We start from the raw sequence: 23557 nt of genomic DNA on the forward strand, positions 1-23557 counted from the left end.
TGTACAACAAATCGGACTAGAATGGATATCGGTCATCCTCCATCGCGAAATAAAGGCCTAAAAATGCTAATTAGGCCAAAAAAAATAAGGTAGAAGTCATTTTTTGAATTTTCCAAAAATTTCTCAATTTAATGATTTTTTATTTTTTTTTTAAATTTTTTTTATTTAAAAAAATTGAAACGGCGCCATTTTGGGTGCGCCTGCTGACAACCCAAAACGACGCCACTTCGACGATCTTCAAAACGATGCCGTTTGACTAGGGGGAGGGGGAGAGGTTGGTGTTTCCTCTCTTGGGCATTTCATCGAACTTTTGGTCCGGCCCCCCGCATGAAGAACCAGACCCGGAGGCATTTTCGGGGCCTTCGATTTAGTGCCTCGAGCACAACAAACAGCAAACCCGCAAGTAGATTGGTACTAATACATGCATGGAAAAATATTAACTGAGAAATAGCGATTAAAACATCCCAAAACATAACGAAAATTCGCCGCAAGTAGATTGGTACTAATACATGCATGGAAAAATATTAACTGAGAAATAGCGATTAAAACATCCCAAAACATAATGAAAATTCGCCGCAAGTAGATTGGTACTAATACATGCATGGATCTGACCTGTTTTTGTGAAAATCTGGGTTTGAACCCAAACGAGCAAGCAGGTTGCACGCCCAGATTCTGGCCCCGGTATTTCTCGCATTCACGCCATACAGGAAAAACCGCTCAATCCAAATGAAAGTAAGTAACGCAAAGTTTCAAAAACATTCAACATTTCAAAAAATGATCAACAGCCCATTGCACGACCCCAACCGACACACCCATGTTCATGTAACACTCAAACCATGACAAAACAAGTCAAGATTAAGGAAGATATTGCTCTAAGACTTCAAATGACATGTAAAGGAAGCAAATGGATCGCAATAAATGGCTGGAAACTCGCCGGAATGATACATGCTCATTTAGGCATTTCACCTAACACCTAACCTACAGAAACTCCAAAAACCAGACCTGGGGACCCTCCTTCGTGGCCTTCGACTTGGACCTCGAGCACAGTAAGGATCGAACTCGAACATAGGTGTGTGATACTACATGCGAGGAATGGTATTAAGTAAGAAAAAACAACTAAACATACCAAAATGCAACGAAAATTTGCCTCGAAATCGCGGGTCTGACCATTTCTGGGAAAACTGGGTTCGAACCCAGTTGGATGAACTGGTCACCCCGCCGGGTTCAAGCCTCGAAGTATCTCACATACGCATCATTTGGAAGAAAATGTTCCATCCAATTTAAACTACATACGCAAGGTTTCAAAATCATTAAACGGTTCGGGAAATGGTTGAACATACACATCACAAATGCACCATGAAATAGCCTACGTGCAAGACCTTTACTTAGCCAAAAAAAGAATGCAGACATGGCTGCTCGCGAAGGGTCAAAAACCCACCTGCTTGGCGCTCACGGGGAAGAACGACGGCAAGGCGAAGGTGGAAAATGATAGATGGAGTCTCCCTCTAGGTCCCTCAAGCTTTCTTTCGCTCTTAAACTCACTCGGCTCACCACACCAATCCCTCCATTTTCACTCGTGACATGCTTTTTCTGAGTTTTTTCACTTTTTTTTTTTTTTTGGGTGTTTTTTTCTGAACCCAGCCTCCTTGCTCTCTATCTAGGGTTTGTTCTTGAACCAAGAGGGATTTTTGGGAGTTTTTGTTGTTATGGGCTAGTGGGGCTATCCTAGGTCTTTTATAGGCCATTAGTGACACTTTGGGGTTTCTATTGTGGCCCTAAGATTGATCTAATGGCTTAGATTTCCTCTTACAAATCATGAAAGGTCTTGATTCACTCATGACTTATGATGTGTCATTTTGGGTGGTCATGATTTGATGTCTCAATGGATGGCTATGATTAGGCCCAAAATGTCGTAAAATTAGTTATGCCCGAAATGCGAAAATGATTCGGCCAAAGTGAATTTAAGTATCTCTAGGTCAAATGTCACAACTGACTCAAAGTAAGAAAATGACAAGAAGGATGTTGAATTTTTTTTTTTTTTTTTGCTCAATTAGGTCATGAATTCCTATGTTCGAGAAAACTATGATCCTAATAGAATGTTTAAAAAAAAAAAAAAAAAGAGGCCAAAATAAAAATAAAATTATCAACTATTTTTCATATTTTTCTGACCACATTTGGTATTTTTTCCAATATTCGCCCATGTTTAAATGAAAAGAAATTCTGAAAATACTGAAAAAAAATACGAAAGCTATTTTTTGACCAAAAATCAAGTGTCAACACTATTTTGGAGTTTTTGGTGACTCAAAAATTACTTTTGGGTAAATTTATTATGAGTATATCGGTTTGAGATTTTTTGTGATATTAATACTTATTTTTATTGGATTAGAGTATCTCTAAAGCTCTATATCTCTTCGGTGGATTTTCTGGAGTGGTGAATTTTATGCTTTGTATCTTAGTGTCCATTCCGTAGATTGTGAACATATACCTTCTCGCATTTGAGTTTTCTTCTCAGTGTCTGACCACTTTGGTAACAACGTCGTACTTCAACGTTCTTTATATTGGCTAAGTTTTTCCACATGTATATTCACATGTTGTATCCACATGTACAGTGGTTGAATTTGAACAAATATGGCATCGAAGGGATTTGAATCAATAAATTTGTGAAAGTAGTAGAATTTGATCATATAAATTAAAATTATGGAGACTTAGATTGAAAAGAGCATAGTATTACACAGACTCTAAAAGTGAACTTTTTCCAAACCCAAGCCTCCTAATGCCAACACCGCCCGGCTTTCACTCTTTCTTAGAAAAATTTCAAATAATAGTTCGAAGTGCCCTTATATTCTTAAATAAAGCTTGAGTAACCATGCCGGTCTCAAATAAGAATCTGAAATGACCATGATAGTTTTAAATAAGGGCCTCCATCACCAACTAGCTAAATATTCCGTCCAATCGGGGAACATTTGCGTCCAATGACAATTTCAATTTTAATTTTTTATTAATAAATTTCTAGTTTGCCATTTTTTTGTTGTTGCGGCAAGCGATGGCCTAACAACCCTTATTGGTCATTGGGGGAGGGCTTGGCAATCCTCGTTGGGTGCTACGAGGGTCGCCTTGCCAAAGCCCTTGTTAGCCGTGCCTAGGTGAGGCGACCCTTGCTTGGGGCCGGCAGAGCGACCTCACCCAGCCTTATATCCGGAGAATGGCCATTGGCGAAATAGGAAGAAAAAATGAAAATTTAGGTTTCATTTGTTTTGCAAAAAATGAGAGGTTTTCGGAAAATGCTTTTCGGAAAATTAATTTCTAGGAAAATAACAATGTTTTCTAATGTTTGGCTAAACTATGAAAAAGACCCAAAAATTATTTTCCGTTGTTTGGTATAAAAATCGAATTTGATTTTCCTCCATATAATCCTTTTAATGATATTTTATTTTTCTGTTTTTTCTTTTCTTTTTTTTCTTAGAAAATTCAAAATTTTAATTATTTATCTTTATCTTTTTCCTCTTTTATTTTTCTTCCTAGTTTTGGTAAAATTTCTCAATTTAATGATTTTTATATTTTTTTAAATCTTTTTTATTTAAAAAAATTGAAACGGCGCCATTTTGGGTGCGCCTGCTGACAACCCAAAACGACGCCACTTCGACGATCTTCAAAACGATGCCGTTTGACTAGGGGGAGGGGGAGAGGTTGGTGTTTCCTCTCTTGGGCATTTCATCGAACTTTTGGTCCGGCCCCCTGCATGAAGAACCAGACCCGGAGGCATTTTCGGGGCCTTCGATTTAGTGCCTCGAGCACAACAAACAGCAAACCCGCAAGTAGATTGGTACTAATACATGCATGGAAAAATATTAACTGAGAAATAGCGATTAAAACATCCCAAAACATAACGAAAATTCGCCGCAAGTAGATTGGTACTAATACATGCATGGAAAAATATTAACTGAGAAATAGCGATTAAAACATCCCAAAACATAATGAAAATTCGCCGCAAGTAGATTGGTACTAATACATGCATGGATCTGACCTGTTTTTGTGAAAATCTGGGTTTGAACCCAAACGAGCAAGCAGGTTGCACGCCCAGATTCTGGCCCCGGTATTTCTCGCATTCACGCCATACAGGAAAAACCGCTCAATCCAAATGAAAGTAAGTAACGCAAAGTTTCAAAAACATTCAACATTTCAAAAAATGATCAACAGCCCATTGCACGACCCCAACCGACACACCCATGTTCATGTAACACTCAAACCATGACAAAACAAGTCAAGATTAAGGAAGATATTGCTCTAAGACTTCAAATGACATGTAAAGGAAGCAAATGGATCGCAATAAATGGCTGGAAACTCGCCGGAATGATACATGCTCATTTAGGCATTTCACCTAACACCTAACCTACAGAAACTCCAAAAACCAGACCTGGGGACCCTCCTTCGTGGCCTTCGACTTGGACCTCGAGCACAGTAAGGATCGAACTCGAACATAGGTGTGTGATACTACATGCGAGGAATGGTATTAAGTAAGAAAAAACAACTAAACATACCAAAATGCAACGAAAATTTGCCTCGAAATCGCGGGTCTGACCATTTCTGGGAAAACTGGGTTCGAACCCAGTTGGATGAACTGGTCACCCCGCCGGGTTCAAGCCTCGAAGTATCTCACATACGCATCATTTGGAAGAAAATGTTCCATCCAATTTAAACTACATACGCAAGGTTTCAAAATCATTAAACGGTTCGGGAAATGGTTGAACATACACATCACAAATGCACCATGAAATAGCCTACGTGCAAGACCTTTACTTAGCCAAAAAAAGAATGCAGACATGGCTGCTCGCGAAGGGTCAAAAACCCACCTGCTTGGCGCTCACGGGGAAGAACGACGGCAAGGCGAAGGTGGAAAATGATAGATGGAGTCTCCCTCTAGGTCCCTCAAGCTTTCTTTCGCTCTTAAACTCACTCGGCTCACCACACCAATCCCTCCATTTTCACTCGTGACATGCTTTTTCTGAGTTTTTTCACTTTTTTTTTTTTTTGGGTGTTTTTTCTGAACCCAGCCTCCTTGCTCTCTATCTAGGGTTTGTTCTTGAACCAAGAGGGATTTTTGGGAGTTTTTGTTGTTATGGGCTAGTGGGGCTATCCTAGGTCTTTTATAGGCCATTAGTGACACTTTGGGGTTTCTATTGTGGCCCTAAGATTGATCTAATGGCTTAGATTTCCTCTTACAAATCATGAAAGGTCTTGATTCACTCATGACTTATGATGTGTCATTTTGGGTGGTCATGATTTGATGTCTCAATGGATGGCTATGATTAGGCCCAAAATGTCGTAAAATTAGTTATGCCCGAAATGCGAAAATGATTCGGCCAAAGTGAATTTAAGTATCTCTAGGTCAAATGTCACAACTGACTCAAAGTAAGAAAATGACAAGAAGGATGTTGATTTGGTTTTTTTTTTTGCTCAATTAGGTCATGAATTCCTATGTTCGAGAAAACTATGATCCTAATAGAATGTTTAAAAAAAAAAAAAAAGAGGCCAAAATAAAAATAAAATTATCAACTATTTTTCATATTTTTCTGACCACATTTGGTATTTTTTCCAATATTCGCCCATGTTTAAATGAAAAGAAATTCTGAAAATACTGAAAAAAAATACGAAAGCTATTTTTTGACCAAAAATCAAGTGTCAACACTATTTTGGAGTTTTTGGTGACTCAAAAATTACTTTTGGGTAAATTTATTATGAGTATATCAGTTTGAGATTTTTTGTGATATTAATACTTATTTTTATTGGATTAGAGTATCTCTAAAGCTCTATATCTCTTCGGTGGATTTTCTGGAGTGGTGAATTTTATGCTTTGTATCTTAGTGTCCATTCCGTAGATTGTGAACATATACCTTCTCGCATTTGAGTTTTCTTCTCAGTGTCTGACCACTTTGGTAACAACGTCGTACTTCAACGTTCTTTATATTGGCTAAGTTTTTCCACATGTATATTCACATGTTGTATCCACATGTACAGTGGTTGAATTTGAACAAATATGGCATCGAAGGGATTTGAATCAATAAATTTGTGAAAGTAGTAGAATTTGATCATATAAATTAAAATTATGGAGACTTAGATTGAAAAGAGCATAGTATTACACAGACTCTAAAAGTGAACTTTTTCCAAACCCAAGCCTCCTAATGCCAACACCGCCCGGCTTTCACTCTTTCTTAGAAAAATTTCAAATAATAGTCTCAAGTGCCCTTATATTCTTAAATAAAGCTTGAGTAACCATGCCAGCCTCAAATAAGAATCCGAAATGACCATGATAGTTTTAAATAAGGGCCTCCATCACCAACTAGCTAAATATTCCGTCCAATCGGGAACATTTGCGTCCAATGACAATTTCAATTTTAATTTTTTTATTAATAAATTTCTAGTTTGCCATTTTTTTTGTTGCGGCAAGCGATGGCCTAACAACCCTTATTGGTCATTGGGGGGAGGGCTTGGCAATCCTCGTTGGGTGCTACGAGGGTCGCCTTGCCAAAGCCCTTGTTAGCCGTGCCTAGGTGAGGCGACCCTTGCTTGGGGCCAGCGAGAGCGACCTCACCCACCCTTATATCACTGGAGAATGGCCATTGGCGAAATAGGAAGAAAAAATGAAAATTTAGGTTTCATTTGTTTTGCAAAAAATGAGAGGTTTTCGGAAAATGCTTTTCGGAAAATTAATTTCTAGGAAAATAACAATGTTTTCTAATGTTTGGCTAAACTATGAAAAAGACCCAAAAATTATTTTCCGTTGTTTGGTATGAAAAATCGAATTTGATTTTCCTCCATATAATCCTTTTAATGATATTTTATTTTTCTGTTTTTTCTTTTCTTTTTTTTCTTAGAAAATTCAAAATTTTAATTATTTATCTTTATCTTTTTCCTCTTTTATTTTTCTTCCTAGTTTTGGTCTGTCGCTAGCCGCAGGCAAGCAAGAGGTTTGGCCGATCCCGGCAATCTTGAGCTCGCCAGATCTAGTGAAGAGTAATGGTCTCCCATTACAAAATTTTGCACAAATCTCAAAAGTTTTTGGCCCTCCAGGAAAATTAACCCAATTGATTTCATCAGAATTCTCCTCGTTAGCCTTCAATACTAATGGTCACAAGACAAATTTGAAAATAAAATCAGATCAGGTTAAAAAGTACGTAAAATAATTTATGCTCAAACGTATGTACGAAATCATACCATCATCCTTATTATAGCGAAGTCGGAAAAATGACGTGGTGAGGCTTGGGCTCGCCGGCCTTGGGCTAGCTAGAGCTTACTTGGCTAGTGTTCTTGTGGCTTGCCGGCCTCAAGCGAGCCCGAGATCGGCTGAGCTTAGAGCTCACCGGCCCATGTCATGGCCGTTTGTTGGGTGGTCAGCCGTCGTTGAGGTCCGCGATCAACAAAGGAAGGAGGAAGGAGCGGCAGGCGAAGGAAGCAAGAAGGAGGAGGAAGAAGGAGAAAAGAAAAAAAGGAAAAGAAAAAAAAAGGAAAGGAAAAAAATAAAAAAATAATAAAAAGAGAAAAAATAAATTTTTTGAATTTTTTAAAATAAATAAAAATGAAAAGAAAGTAAAACAATAATTATCAATAAAGGAAGCATGAAAGAGAAGAGGAAGCAAAGATGAAGAAAATATTTTCCTTTGAAGAGGAAAATATTTTCCAAACTTTTGAAAGAGTTTTTTTATGGTTAGAAAATATTTTTCTAAACTATCTTATTTTTCCAACAAAAAAAAAGACTAGCTTATTTTTCATGAATCAAGCGTTGAAAATTTCGGAAAATATTTTTCAGAAAGTTATTTTTTTGCGAAATAAAAGGAGCCTTAAAGAAAAAAGGAAAAAAAAAAAACTGAAAAAAGAATAAAGAATAAAAATGCCCTTGCCAGCCAAAAAGTTATGCTCTTGTTTGAGAATATCGTAGCCACCGCAGACCCGTGCTTCAAACAAAAATCCTCTTCGCATCATTTTTTAAGAAAACGGAATACTCCGTGCCTTCGTTTGAAATAACTTGTTTGAAATTTTCCCTTTCTTTTCCCTAACTTTAACGCCTCGGCATGTTAGACCACGTCTCGCAGTGCACGCGCGCCTCGGACCAGCACCCTCCGGCGAGTTCGGGGTCCAATGGCGAACCTCGAGTTGTCGCACCGACTGGTCCATCCCCCACAGTTTCCCTCACTTCGGGCTGAGGTGAACCTTTTTTCTGTTTTCATTTTTGTAAGTTCAGTAGCTCCAGTTCCAGTGTTGTTCACCGAAATAAGTTTCTTTTTCTTTTGGATTGGTGTTAGAATGTTTTGCTGGAAGCTAATTGAGCTATTTCCCTACTTATCTTGTAGACCCGTCATTGGCATTTGTCCTTTTTTCTTCTGTAAAAACTTGTTCCTTTAACTATGTTTCCTATTCTTGCTCGAGTTTAATCCCAAAATATATGAACTTTTGGGATTCTGAAATAATGGGTTTTTTCTGAAGACTCTAATTGGTTTTGGTAATTCTGTTTTATCATGGCGAATCATGTGGGATTTGAACTGGGAGATGGAAACATTGTTAGAAAGAACATTTTGACTTTATTGGTTGATTTACTTTAGGGGAGTTTTTGTAGGATAGTGAATGCTTCTGAGTTACGATTTCACACAGAGCTTGGATCTTCTGGGATAAGCCTCTGACTCTTGAGAACATCCTATTGGTTTTTTCTCCTGATCAAGACCTTAAGGGCTCGAATGGCAAGACTTCTGCTCTAGAAATCAATTTCTGGCGAGGAGTTATATTTTTCTACTTCTAGAGAGAAGTATTTTTTTTTTTTTAGAGGTGGCTCAAAAACTTATTCCGAAACAAAAAAAAAAATGCTCCGGGAGTAAAATAAATGGAATTGCGCAATCAAACAGAAGTTGCGTTATCAAATGGATTCTTGCTCTAGAAGTGTTGTCATGTGTGCCCTAAGATTCAGCTTATTAGTGTCCCACAATTTCTAAGCTTGTGCCTTTATATAGCAGGGCTTTGACATTCTTATGAATGGCTTGGAGAGCCTTAAGAAACAAGGTAAAGTGTCCTAAATAGAATTCTTTCATGCTTCTGTTTGGTGTTTCCTTTCGCATTTTTGTCTTTGGTATAACCGTACTTATACTTCAGCATTGACGTTGAGATAACTGAGTTGCGGGCTCACATGGCTGATAGGACAAGCAGCAGTTTTTGTATGATGATATCTTGTTTAGCTATGTGGTCAAGGATCTCAAGTACGTGTTGCACTTGATCCCAGAGATGGCCGTCTGTCTATGTTGGTTTGTTTTTTCTTTTTCTTTTTTCTTTTTTTTTTGGGGGGGGGTGTTTGTAGGAATTGGTTCACATTACAGGAACTATGCACTATAGACAATATTAATTTCTGATCTAATTGGTTGGTGCAATCTCCAGACTGGATAATGCTTCCTTTAATTATTGTCCAAAAGTATCGGTTATTTTGAATTGTGCACTTCAAAAAATGTTTGAGTGAAGTGTGCTCATCAAACTATCAATTTTATCATGTCTAAGCCCAGCTGTGTGATGGCAAGTGATATCATAGGAAAAAATGAAAGGAGCATTTTTCTCATGTCTCCATGACAAATTGACATGTATGACCTTTGATCAAGAAAACATTTGAATATAGCTCATTATTTTCTTTCTTTTCACTTGCACCTCCTTGTTGACGTTTCTCTTCTGAATGTTATGAATGGTAAGTGCAAATCCTGATCAGTCAGTTCTTAATCGTGACAGTGCAGATTTCTCTAGCATGTCACTATGGCAGGGGGCTAGCTATAGGGAGCATCTGTCTGACCAGGCTTTGGTAAGGTAAATGAAGTCCATTGTCCTGTTTTTTTCTTCTCAGTAAGTTGAGTGACTTTGAGATTCGTGCTAAGTTTGTCAGCCCTTTCTATGTAAGTTAGTATTATCGTATTTCAATCATTTGTTCTGGAAATGGTGCTCACTAAATTGTTAAATCCAGCTCTCACAGGCCTTGTCTTCTGTTTCAGGGTCATACAAAGGTGATGAGTTCTTGATTTGGAAACTTCGTCTTAATGGGGAAGGAGGTATCCTTTTTTCTTTCATTGCACCTTTGCATAAAATGATTTTGGAGCGACTTGTCTTGGAGATTTAACATCACTACCAGCCCATAGTTGAACATAATACATACGTAATTGATTCTTGATTTGGGCACTTCCATCTTAACAAGACTGGTGATACCTTGATACACATATATTTATCTAGCAGTTTCAATTAGGGCATTAACTAATTTGGAATGATATTTCTCAGAGAGTTAACCCTAGTCTTTTATCTGTTCCCTTTATTGGGTTTGTAGCCTGAATTGTTCCAGAATGTCAACGAGATTAAATTTGTTGTGGGTGATAGTGAATTATGTTGGTTGAATTGTAATAAACTGAATTATGGTCCTCAAGGTGATATATATTTATCATATTATGCGTTTTGTATGGTCTTCAGAACCACCACTTAGCCAATCAAAATTTTTCTCTATTCATATCAGATTCCTCTGCTATTCGATGTTAGGAGGACCAAGCAACTCTGCTTTTGTCTGCAATCTCATGTTGGGTTTGGGCATTTTCACAGTGCAGCTGAAAATTTAGAAGTCTGCTGGAAATGTCTGAAACTCATTGCTATAATGTGATCTCAAACTAGCTTGGGCATAGATCTTGTCTCCATGTTGTGATTGTTAAACCAGAAAACACCACTGTTTAATGTTTACCTGTTTATATTTGATAGATTTTGACCTTGAAGCTCTTCTGGAAAGGGGCTGTACTGCTTTGGTTCCTTATGAATGAAATTTGCTGTTCGAATAAAGTCAATGGATGATGGGATATAAATTTTGGTTAAGTTTGTAACAGTTATTTTAAGTGTTTAAATTTCGTTATCTCTTGCAATTTAAAATCCTGTACAAAAAAAAAAAAAGGATGAGTTTTCCTTTTCTTAAGTTGGCAAATGAAATTTGCTCAATTTGTTCAGTGATATACTATGAGGATGTGCAACCGCTTTGCTGACTAGGATGCTGGACCAATTGTGTATTCTGTCAATCGAGAACAAATATGGTTTATTCATATGGACATGACTGTAGCATCAGGATTCTGAAATATCTAATCTAGCTGGGTGGTAGTGGCTTTAGAGGCTTGCTACTGAAGACAGTAGTCTCTAGAAAAAGTTCATTGCTGCTAGCTATGGCACTTGTCAGCAAGTTCGGCGTTGGACTTATTTTTGATGATAGATTATGGGAAGCATTAACTACGGAGGGAAGGGTAAATAAATTTTGGGCTTTACTTGGGCTGTGGATGGATATAAACCAAATCATTGACAGATATTTTGGGTGGAGACAACCTCCTAAATATAATGTTTTTGTACTTTTACTCCGTTCCTCAGTAGAAACATGCAATCATACAATAGTCTATACTAATCTGCAGAAAAAATGGAATCTTTGTATGCTGGAGTCCCAGTTTGCTCTTAGCTGTGCTGGTAGGGGCCTGGATGAGATAAATTACATTCTTTCTACAGAGAATCAAGTTCCAATTAAAAAATTGAGAAGAAAGAAATTTGAGGTCAAATCTTACTGTAAGGCTACATGTCCCAGACAGACCATGGAAACAGGTTTGGAGGGTTAAAGCTTCATGAAGAGTTTCTTTTTTGGCCTGGTCAGCATCAAAGGAATATCTTACAAATGAAAAACTTATGAAGTCTTGGTCTCACTGTTTGGGCAGTTCTGTTGCATGTGCCAGGGAGAGGTCCGAATCTGTAATTCATCTTTTGTTTCACCCTGAAGTGGCATCCAAAAAGCTGGTCTTTTCTTTCATAAGCCAGTTTGGCTCCGATGATCATGATGCCACACTCTAGATGTTTAGATCTTAGCTATCACAAAGGCTTCAAAACTGAAGTGTAAATCTGCAGAGTTGACTGATATTAGGATAATGCACCATTCATTTCCAAAAAAATATCACATTACTTATCAAAGAAGAAAAATTACTTCCTACGATGTGCCAGCACATTGCTTATAGTTGATCATTCATGCAAAACAGTTATTAGGTCATTGTTTTTCTGTATTCTGGCCTTTGAGAGGGTTTGTCAGGAATTTGAGGTTCTTGTCAGATCTTGGGTGTATGTATTTGACTTTGTAATTTGTGCTAGGATAGAGGAAATTCACAAAGTTGTTTGTTCTCTTCTGCATTCACTAACCTTACGGCTGTTAATTCAGCACAGTTTTTTTATGTCTTTCTTTCTTTTAGGTGCTTTCTTTCAAGCCAGCACTTTTGACAAGAGGTGATGGGCAACTTGGTTTAAGGACTCCCAAGAGAGAAAAGTATGTCAGAACAGAGAATAGGACCCAACCACCTGTTGAGGCTCCATATGTGCCACCAAAAGTTAAAACAGTGACAAAGTCCTCTGTGGATAAAACAATCGACATTTTCGAGGCATGACAATAGTCAAACTTGCCAATGGTGAGTCATTATCTTCATTGCAAGTTATTCTTCTGAATGTTGGGAGAAGGTCGAATCAGAGTTTGATTCTCTCAGTGTCGACATTGCGGAGCTTGTTTCAATGGTATGTTTGCTTGGTTAGTCATGGTAATTCTTTTTCATGCTTGAAGTGCAAAAGAGGAATAAATTGTTGCGAGTCTCATTTTCACTCTTCATAAATAGCTGAGAATACGGATGTTAGCTGAAACATAATATGTTTTGAGATTGCTGTTAATTATTAAGAAAACCTTGTTCAAAGGGAACATTACCATCTTCTGCCTTGTGAGACGCTTAATCAATGTATTTACTTTGCCCGGACAATGTTTGTGTTGGCCAGCAAAGTACATGAAAATGGCTTCAGTGTGAAAATCCTTATCTGCTTACTGCCATTAGCACTTGATACAACTGAATGTAGTGCACGTATCTTTGTCTGAATATAGTTGCAGGGACTTACTTTGGACCTATAGATCTTACAGGAACTTGGTGTCAATGTTAGAAGTCGTCATTCCGCCGAAGATGCAAAGCTTTTAGCTCGGCCACCCGTTGTCACTGTCGTGGGTCATGTTGTCCATGGGAAAACTTCTCTTTTGGATGCTCGTCAAACATCTTTGGTGGAAAAGGAAGCTGGAGAAATAACTCAGCATCTTGGAGCATTTGTTGTGAGCATGCCCTCGGGTTCATCAGTAACATTCGTCGACACTCTTGGTCATGTCGCATTCAGTGCAATGCGGGCCAGAGGGGCAACAGTCACTGATATTGTTGTGCTAGTGGTAGCTGCAGATGATGGACTCATGCCCCATACTCGAGAAGCAATGCCCCATGCAACATCGGCCGATGTAGCAGTTGTTGTTATGAATAAATGTGATAAAACAGCTGCTGACCCTGAACAAGTAAAACTGCAGCTTGCATCGGAGGGTTACTTTTAGAAGAGACAGGTGGAGACGTCCAGGTAGTTGAAGTTTCAGCGGTAAAGAAAACAGGACTGGATAGGTTGGAGGAGGCATTGCTTCTGCAGGCTGAGCTTATGGATCTGAAAGCACAGATTGAAGGGCCTGCGCAGGCTTATGTAGTGGAGGCAAGGCTTGATAGGAGGGGCGTGGTCTGATGACCACAGCGATTGTGAAAGCAGGGACTTTGGTCTGTGGGCAGTATGTGGTTGCGGGTTCTGAGTGGGGAAGAATAAGGGCTCTCAGGGACAACTGTGGCTATGCCTGTTGAGATTGAAGGGTCTCCCAGTGGCTGGTGATGATATTGTCATTGTGGATTCTGAGGAACGTGCTAGAATGCTTAGTACGGGAAGAAAGAAAGTCTGAGAAAGACAGACTTTGGAAAGTAAGTGAGGGAAGGATGGAAGCTGAAGAGTCATCAGTAGAACAAGAAGTAGTGGAGCGAGTTGAAATGCCAACAACTGTGAAAGCAGATGTGCAAGGAACAGTCCAAGCTGCTACAGATGCCTTAAAAAGGTTGAATAGCCCTCAGATAATGCATAATACTAATATAACTATTCACTAACCATGTTTTGGATTGGCTTTTGGTGGGACATGTCTTAAATAAGAAGCATAAGTGATGAGTTCATTGAATGTCACACACCTGCATCTCCATGCATGAGAAAAGCATGAATGAGATGCTTCTTTTCTTATCTATGTGCTTTTTATTTTTCCCTGTATGAACATCATTGTTCATGAACAAATGCCTTGCTTGTGTGACACCCCTTACTGCTACTTCACGTGAAGAAAATTCTGCTTTTTGCAGTAAATTCAAGTTTTTTTCCCCTTGTGTGCCATCGCATCATCCGGTTTCTATCAGAGCTTTATGTAAGTCACACCTATTGACATATATTCTTTCATTCATGTGCTTAGGTTTTGTCTCCATAGTGCATGTTGGTGTTGAAACGGTTCTCAGTCTAATATTTACCTAGCACAGGCCTGTGGTGTGTGTATAGTTGGGGCCAATGTGACGAATCCTTCTAGTTCTGTAACACATGCGGCAACTAGAGCCAGTATTCAGGTATCGAACTTGTTTCTTCCCTGTCAATCTTAGGACTTTTTGTTAACAGTGGCTTTTAATGTGGTATCAGAGAAATAACAGCTCGGTGCACTGGAGTAATATCATGAGAGCAAAAGCGTCCGAATGACATTACAATTCTCACTCTGTGCTCACTGAAAATCCCACTTTCATGCATTGTAAAGATCAAGATATCCGCTTCCCCTGTTAAGAACCAGAAACACCTCATTTTGGAGCTTGAGATAGCCATGCTCTGTTTATGTAATCCCTGGTTTTCTGTATATGGTTTCAGATAAAAACATGCCGTATGTCCTGGATAGTGGCAGCTTGATTGTTCACAAGGCTCCGGGGATTTCAGAGACTCAGGTAGCTGGGAAGGCTCAGGTCTGGAATTGAGTGCTGACAGTGTAGCGATTTCTATGCCATATGAGTTGATAATGGATTTGTTGGTTGCGTCTTCCCTCTAGAAAAGACGGTGCCGACACACACAATTTTATATAGGGTTGACAAACAGTTCAAATTTTGAGACTTCACATGCTGATGACCCTGCTGATTAGTACAAACCTTAGAAGTGTACATTAGCCCAGTTTGAGAAGCATGATATTGTCATTTGTATATACAATCCACGTTACACGGACACGGCAATTTCAAAAAATTTGACGTGTCTGACACAGCTGGGCACTGCTGGACGCTTCCGGACACGAGGTCAACGCATGTCCAGGATCGGACACGGGGTCAACTGAAGGGACACGCGAGGGACAATCTATTCTCTCTCGCGTTGTCACCTCTCTCGATTGTGTTCTCGCTCCACTTGCAACTCGCTTCTCTCCTCTCTTCTTGTGACTCGCCTCCTCTTGACCTATTTTTTTTTTCCTCCAAGTTTTATGGATTATTGAAATGAAATGTAGTTGAATTCTTCACATGGTATATTTTTTTATCGCAAGATATGGTTTTGCTTTGCCTACACATGATATATTTTGTGAAACCTTTCTAAGGAGGAGATTAATAATAGTTTCGGCATCATAATGTTATTATTGTTGAAATTATAAAAATAATAATTTATCGTGTATATATAAAAATATGCATATAATATACGACGTGTCATGGCGTGTCGGAATTCTCTATTTTTTGAAAATTCACGTGTCGGCGTGTCGTGTCGTGTCGTGTCCCGTCCGTGTAACATAGTATACAATACGTGTCCCATGATGCTGAAGACGGATATTGCTACATTCAGGATTTGATGAACTTCTGGCGAGAACTGCTCGAGTTTTATCACCAAGCCTAGAGGAACCTTCTGTTTCTTTTTTCACGCTATCATTTAAACTGCATGGATAGGAGAGCAAGTTATCAGGATTTAGATGCGACGAAGTGAATAACCAGGTAAGATCACGTGATGTTCTCAAGGATGCAGTACATCGTGTTTGATTTACATGAGGACCACATGGTGCAGAGTCATAGGTTATGTTGTCTAGATGATTATATTTATCTTAAACCCGCAGAGTTTCTAGGTTCGGTTTAACCTACACTCCCTCGACAGGTTAAAACGTGTAGACTTTCCAAGCATGGACGTGATCATACTCCATTAAAGACAGCATGGTAAGCCCTCACTTTCAACTGTTGTCTGCAAGTATTAAATGTTCCAGCACATCTTTTTCTAGGCCCTCTTCCTAAGATGATAAATTCAGAGTGATTTAGGAGCTTTGTACACATATGAGCCTCTCTCTCTCTCTCTCTCTCTCTCTCTCTCTCTTCAATGGGATACTGTTAAATTTCAATATTTGAGCATTGTGAGGCATGGGGCAATTTGTCTGCTGTGACATACCTTGTGCAGGGAATCTCTTACCCTGTAAGCTGCGGGGATTGTGTGCAACTTGTGATCCTGCTCACGTCTCTTTTGGGCCTTTATGCAAATACAAAGCAAAATGACAGCAATGCAGACCAAAAAGTCCCCTGTCACTAAAAGTTTTTAGGGACCTAGGAGGCACAAAATGTTCTGAAGTGGATAATTTATGTCATCCGGAGTACATCAACATGTTTTCATGACAGGGTTGTTAGGATTAAACTAAAGATATCAAAATGGAGAAATCCTAGAAAATAATCATTCGTATTACATGATCGAGGGCTCAGATGACCGAGAATTACACCATTGCAAGTCTAATTAGGGGCGTGCATGGCAATATTTTTGTTCTAGAAATTAATTCTTGATAAGAAGTTTTGTATCAGAAGTTGGTTTTTCTACTTTTATTTTTGCGCATGATTTTTTTTAATATTTTTTTAAGTAGCTCCAAAACTACTTCTAGGAAAAAAAAAAATTTGCTCTAAAAGTAGAAAAATAAAGTTACCTAATCAAATGGATTTCTGCTCCAAAAGCATTTTTGAAGTAAAAATTTTGCTACAAAAATGTTGTCATACGCACCCTAGGCTTCCCCAAACGTATATTTCCCATTATTGCTGGTAGAAACCTTACAAGGGCCAACATGCTCATGTATTCAACTCGCGTTATTACCCAAAGACAAACCAGACACCCCTCCAAAACTGACCCTTGTTGCGTCCTGAAGGGCCTCGCTGTGGCGAGATCTATTTAAATGGCATCGCAATACAATGTAAAAGGTCCCTGTTTCATATTTAATTAGCGGGACTTGCTGTCTTCAGCTCATCAAGAGGGAAAGTCCAACGCAATACTTCGGTCGCGGTCCCGCAGCATGGACCAGTTTAAGCCTTCCAGAATTTGTGCATGAGAGGGTACATGCCGCCATTTCTATGGAGTCCGACGAGAGCTTACACCGATTACACCGAGTCGAGTTGCTTGTGAATTGCTATGGTTGATTAGAGTCGGACTTGAATTTTAGCTCGAGCATAAGTTACCATGGTACCTAAATGTACATGATAATCGCTCAAGATCTTTTTCGATTCGAACTCGATAACTAATTTTCGAGGATTCCATAACTTTATTTGATCAAGCAAAGGATTGAACAGAATGGTGAATTGAAATGGTTATTATGGTTTTAGCGTTCGCCAATCATAGGAGGCATCGCCAAAACCCAAACGACACTTTCTCGGAGGTGGCTGAAGAGTTGTCCCTTCAGTACCTCGACGAGTCCGTCACTCTGGTCTGTTAAAAATCTCACCTTTCTTCACCCACCATCCCCCCCCGGCCTGGCCCCTGTTTCCATTTTCTCTTTCCTTCACCAACCTCTCTCTCTCTCTCTCTCTCTCTCTCTCTTTCTCCATGGATGCCTCCGTCGCCCTCTCCCGCATAGGCCTCGCCGGCCTCGCCGTTATGGGCCAGAACCTCGCCCTCAACATCGCCGACAAGGGCTTCCCCATCTCCGTCTACAACCGCACTGCCTCCAAGGTCGACGAAACCCTGGATCGCGCGGTCTCCGAGGGCGGCCTCCCCCTCTCCGGCCACTACTCCCCCCGCGACTTCGTCCTCTCCATCAATCCGCCCCGCTCCGTCATCATCCTCGTCAAGGCCGGCGCCCCCGTCGACCACACCATCGCCGCCCTCTCCGACCACATGTCCCCCGGCGACTGCATCATCGATGGCGGCAACGAGTGGTACGAGAACACCGAGCGCCGCATCGCCGAGGCCTCCAAGAGGGGCCTACTCTACCTCGGCATGGGGGTCAGCGGCGGCGAGGACGGCGCGCGCAACGGCCCGTCGCTGATGCCTGGTGGGTCCTTCGAGGCCTACGAGAACGTCAAGGAGATCCTGCACAAGGTCGCCGCCCAGGTGGACGATGGGCCTTGCGTCACTTACATTGGTGAAGGCGGGTCGGGGAATTTTGTCAAGATGGTGCACAATGGGATCGAGTACGGCGATATGCAGCTGATTTCGGAGGCCTACGACGTGTTGAAGAACGCGGGCGGGCTGTCGAACGAGGAGCTCGCGGCCATCTTCGACGAGTGGAACAGGGGAGAGCTCGAGAGCTTCTTGATCGAGATCACGGCGGATATCTTCAAGGTGAAGGATGAGTATGGCGATGGGGAGTTGGTGGATAAGATTTTGGATAAGACCGGGATGAAGGGCACGGGGAAGTGGACGGTGCAGCAGGCTGCAGAGCTGTCTGTGGCCGCACCCACAATCGCTGCGTCGCTCGATTGCAGGTACCTGAGCGGGTTGAAGGAGGAGCGAGAGAGCGCAAGCAAGGTCTTGAAGGAGGCAGGGTTGAAGGATGACGTGGGATCGGTGAGGAGCGGTATCGATAAGAAGAGATTGATTGATGATGTGAGGCAGGCACTATATGCCTCGAAGATATGTAGCTATGCGCAGGGTATGAACCTGTTGAGGGCGAAGAGCATCCAGAAAGATTGGAACTTGAATTTCGGAGAGTTGGCGAGGATTTGGAAAGGTGGGTGCATTATCAGAGCTGTGTTTCTTGATCGGATCAAGAAGGCTTATCAGAGGAATCCGAACTTGGCGAGCTTAGTCGTGGACCCTGAGTTTGCGAGGGAGATGGTGCAGAGGCAAGCTGCCTGGAGGAGAGTCGTGGGATTGGCGATCTCGGCTGGGATTAGTACACCAGGAATGTGTGCGAGTCTTTCTTATTTCGATACTTACAGGCGCGCGAGGCTTCCGGCTAATCTCGTCCAGGCTCAGAGGGACTTGTTTGGGGCGCATACCTATGAGAGGATTGATCGCCCCGGGTCTTTCCACACGGAATGGACAAAACTAGCTCGAAAGAGCGGCGCCGGTGTAGGTTCTCTTAACTGATCTGTTATCAGTGAATTGCCCCATTGTTTGTCTGGATCAGGTCTTGCCAACGTTTTGATTTTTCTCACTGAATATTCCTGGTTAGGCATAGCAATTGTTGCTCACTGTTGAGGTTTTTGTTGTTACTAATAAGAAATGCATGCCTAAAGCCTTTCAGTCCATATGCCATCTGTTATACACTTCGCCGTTTCTTGTTGAGTCAAATACGTATACTCTGATATCATGTCAAGTTGGAGCCCGAAATGTTGTATATTTGTTTCTTCATGTACTTAGAGTGAGTGTATGAAGTGTTGGCCCGAACAAATCCTGCCTGTTCACTAAGTTAAGACGGGTAGCTGCCTGCTTTGATGGGGGAAAAATCGCGTAGATGCTTATAGAAATACGAAACCTCTTATGAAGTAACACTGTCAATACTGAAATGCCAAATCCATGGGAGGCCTTGGAGAATGAATTTGCCTGGGACAACTAGTCTGATGTCAGAATGTAGATGCAGTGATTTTGCTTAAACTGGAATATAAAGGATCTTATGCTTTTAATGGATCACACTTGTTTTTCATCCTTTCACTGCCAATGGAACTCTTATTGATCACGATCAAACAGAGAGAGAGAGAGAGAGGAATGCTTGCAGCCTGAGGATTACATATTAGGATGATGTCTTGATGGTTGTAAAGAAGATCACTTGCAGTATGACTGGTCTCTCTCTCTCTCTCTCTCTCTCTGGCCTGAACATTGATGGTGCTGGTGCTCGCTCTCGGGAGATGCTTTCTTGTGAGCTTGCATGTCTATTTGTTAGATGCTTTCTTGTTGGGAATTCTTTCCCGTGGAAACAGACAAGACAGAGTTGTGAGGGTTTTAAAAAACCATCGATTGGTGGGATACCTGTTTAGCTTCTCCTTGTACCTTGCACGAATATTCTCCTGTCGTCTTGTCCATATTCTAATACCTTGGTCGCAAAGGATGTTGAAATGGGATGTTGAAATGGACAGTCCAATTTCGCAAGGAGTTCATTAAGTCAATACAGCGAGGCTCCTTGAGTACGGGAGAGAGGGCTCTCTCTCTCTCTCTCTCTCTCTCTCTCTCCCCACCCCCCCAGCTTGTATTCCCTCCCCCTCCATCTCCCGTTTTCTTTATTTTTTCTTGTCCTGTTTCTCTATCTTATCGGTTTCTCCGTCGATTTTATGGACGCAATCGACATTTTTCATGGAAGCAAGTTCTGAAGATCAACGTGTGAGCATTTCGAAAGAATCTGCTCTATTCGAATTTGCTCGCTCACTCCGGCTCCGGGTGCTTGCTCTAGATAGTTGAGCCCTCCACAAGTTTTCGAGGTTGGTTTGCTACTGTTTTCAGCAGTTGACTTGCAGAAATCAATTTTGTGATCAACTACTATTTATTATGTAGCCTTTCTCTTTCAATCTAGAGCTATATTTAGATTTGGGTGCTCTTCTATCCCGATCTAGAGATAGATTTAAGATTTACAAGACGTTTTTTGTGTTCCTTCAATCTTTGGGTGTTGTTATGGTCTCTATACGGTGATGGTGTTGGCACACCGCCTTTTGGCAAAACCGTAGTTACTAGAGAAGAATTCTTCGGCGTGTGCCCATCACTAATGATGGTGCGAGATTTGGTGATTGGCCGCCGTATGAGCTTTGATGCTATTGCAGATCCGTCTTTGGGGAATAAGCCAGTCATTGCAAGCAAGATCAAGTTGATTCACTTTTCATATTTTCTTGTTTTACTTGCTTTGTCGGATTCGCATGTTTGTCTTGAAGTTATGTACTCCTCTTTTCATATGAAATGAAGATGTTCGTTCTGACCAAAAAAAAAAAAATACAGCAAGGCCTCTCCATCCACTCTGCCTCCGAGGTTTTATTTCCATTTCAGTCATTCTTGCAATGAGGATGAGTTCAGGGCGTCTTGACTCATCTCAAAGGCCCTTGCCTATAAGGGTATGACAGCCCGTGAAAAAGAAGTTCATCTACAGTTCCTTGTCGAACCCTTCGTCGAAGGATTGGAGGATTGGTAGCTGTTAATCATGAACAGATATATCTCGCTCGGCCTAAAAATCTCTTTTTGAGCATTTTTGAGCTATGCTATTTTGTACAGAACTGACCGATACGTAGTTGGATGCAATGTGTTGCGATCGATGGCAAAGAAATCTCCTATGAGTAATTATGCTAAAAGAGACTTGAAAGTAGTGTTTTTGATTTAGGGTTTGGCTTTGAGGAGAGAATGAACGCAGAAATAGGACTTACTGGAGAGGAGCTGAGGAGCATCATGGCCATAACAAGGTAGTTCACCTACGCTACACCCCAAATACACTTGACGTAAGATATGTACGGAATCAATAACCCCCATTGTCTAAAGTCACCTTCATGCCCCACGAAGTATTAGAGCAACTCCTGGGCAAGCACAAGCACAATATCCCCTAGAATAGCCGGAAAATGATCAAAGAAAAGGAAAATTTGCTACGTGGATTAAAATCAGCAAGCTCAAACTGAAATGCCCGACTCTTCTTTTGCTGTCTCCGCTTTTCCGCCCTGCTCGCCCTTTCAAGATCCAGGGACAGTGGCTCCTGTTCATGGGCACGAATGCTCGGAACTATGTTAAACCTCCATTTTCGAGAACCGGCGGTGTTCTTGTCACTGTCGCGGAAGGCATTTTGCTGCCACCGACCCATATGGTCTTGAACAGCTCCCCTTCGTCGGCCCGTCTCTCCATCACCTGAACTTTCTTCAACCTCGACATCCTCCGAAGCACGAAACCCACGTAACACATCAGGGCCATCCCCACGAATCCGAGCACTAAACCAATCACCCAGCAGTTCCCCGGCTTCCTCTTCCTCGTCTCAGAAGGAAGGATGATTGAGAACCGACCCTGATCTCGAGCATAACATGTGTATGCTGATCCCATTGTGCTGAAATGTACTGTCCCGTTCGCATAAAAGGCCGCACACTTTCCTGTGGAGGTTTTCCCGCGAGGATCCGCCAGAGCATGGAAACGAATAGATATAGGATCCCCACTCGTGTTGAGGCCGAGCTTGATGATGCTATTGGAATGAATATCAGATGCATCGTACACCTTAAAACCGACGACGGAAGTGATCAGGGAGTACCCAGGCACAGAGTAATACTGGGAAGACCAGTTGCCCAAGTTCTGATACACTATGGCAAGCCTCTTAACGCGAGGGACTGGCAATGTTCTTGGTGGGATAGTGAAGCCGCTGAAATTAGTGCCTTCTCTCCACAGTGTTCTGCTCCGTAGCCGAATGACCGAAACCTCCATGCCCGACAAATTAGCGGGGAGGAGCGCCTTGTAGAGAGCGCCGGTGTGAGGCCGGCGCAGGACCAGTGTTTGGAACGCGGAGCTCTCAACCGATGCGTCCAAGGAATCTGTGGGATCAGCAGACGCGAGGTACAAGCCGGTTAGGACCAAGTGCAAGAGGACCAAGTTCATGTTGAACTTTATCAAGACGACGAGCACACAAGCAAAGAGAACCCAGCGGCCAAAAGAATGCGGTCACGGGTTTATTAAGATCGAGACGGATTCTTAAACGGAACCAGAGAGGAGGATCAGTTGCGAAAGGATTGGGCAAAAAAGAGTCGTTGAAAGAGATTGTCGTCTTCTTCTGTTTAAGTGAGGATTAGTCTTGGAAGCAACCAAGCATGCCGAGTATATGATGAATCTGATGGGTCCTCTCCGAAAGTTGGACCCAAAAGGTTCTCGTATCATCCTGTTTCTGTTGGGCCGAGCTTTGACTTGTGGCCGCTTAGTGAAACGCGTCACGAGGAAGGTGGTGACTGATGAGTAGAGCGTGAAAGTTGTTCAAGAATGGGTCCCAAATGTCGTAGCACGTACCCATGATTGTGCTGAATTTTGGCCAAGTCTCCAGGATTCCCTCAGCCCACTGAATGCGGGAGGCCACGTGAGCGTCGGGAATGGGATCATCACTTGACCGGAGAATTACCAATCGAAAAAAGAAAAAGACTGCTTCGACGCAATTACAATTACTCTATAACTTTTAGCATGCTTTCACCTCCTGAGCATTCTTCGATACAATTACTCTATAACTTTTAGCATGCTTTCACCTCCTGAGCATTCTTCGACACACATGGATGAACATTACATGGAACCGTGCGTGAAGAATACCTTGTTTCGATAGATCACCACCTCGCAAAGTAGTAATTTAGAAGCCATACTTCTGAGTTTATAGTACCGTCAGCTTGAGCTAAGCTTAAATTTAAGTCAAAATGTGCTGTTAACGACCAACTGGGTCATCGAGCTTTAAGTGCAGAACGTTGGCATAGTGAACTATTTTTCGACGCGGCTCGATTACTCCCCTAGTGAG

General features: G+C 41.4%; 2 protein-coding genes and 1 pseudogene across 2 annotated transcripts; 2 read left to right on the forward strand and 1 right to left on the reverse strand.

The window, feature by feature from the left end:
* The first annotated feature begins 8020 nt into the window (after positions 1-8020).
* On the forward strand, positions 8021-15112 carry LOC115740908 (annotated as a pseudogene).
* A 2454-nt stretch (positions 15113-17566) lies between these two features.
* LOC115740864 (6-phosphogluconate dehydrogenase, decarboxylating 3, chloroplastic) lies at positions 17567-19373 on the forward strand. The gene has a single exon (XM_030674495.2). The coding sequence runs from the start codon at positions 17725-17727 to the stop codon at positions 19210-19212; it is 1488 nt and encodes a 495-aa protein (XP_030530355.2). The 5' UTR covers positions 17567-17724; the 3' UTR covers positions 19213-19373.
* Positions 19374-21416: 2043 nt separating this feature from the next.
* On the reverse strand, positions 21417-23146 carry LOC115740847. Its single transcript, XM_048285262.1, has 2 exons — positions 22325-23146; positions 21417-22258 (listed from the first exon to the last, which is right to left on the reverse strand). The coding sequence occupies exons 1-2, from the start codon at positions 22663-22665 to the stop codon at positions 21811-21813; spliced, it is 789 nt and encodes a 262-aa protein (XP_048141219.1). The 5' UTR covers positions 22666-23146; the 3' UTR covers positions 21417-21810.
* Positions 23147-23557: the final 411 nt, after the last annotated feature.

The sequence above is a fragment of the Rhodamnia argentea genome, chromosome 9, assembly GCF_020921035.1.
Source record: "Rhodamnia argentea isolate NSW1041297 chromosome 9, ASM2092103v1, whole genome shotgun sequence".
NCBI lineage: Eukaryota > Viridiplantae > Streptophyta > Magnoliopsida > Myrtales > Myrtaceae > Rhodamnia > Rhodamnia argentea.

Bases quoted from the DNA above. Each gene is read 5' to 3' on its own strand.
- LOC115740864 (XM_030674495.2), top strand. From the start codon at position 17,725: ATGGATGCCTCCGTCGCCCTCTCCCGCATAGGCCTCGCCGGCCTCGCC.
- LOC115740847 (XM_048285262.1), bottom strand. From the start codon at position 22,665: ATGAACTTGGTCCTCTTGCACTTGGTCCTAACCGGCTTGTACCTCGCG. The intron at 22,259-22,324 runs GTACTCCCTGAT...TCATTCCAATAG, and splicing joins CAGTATTACTCTGTGCCTGG to CATCATCAAGCTCGGCCTCA.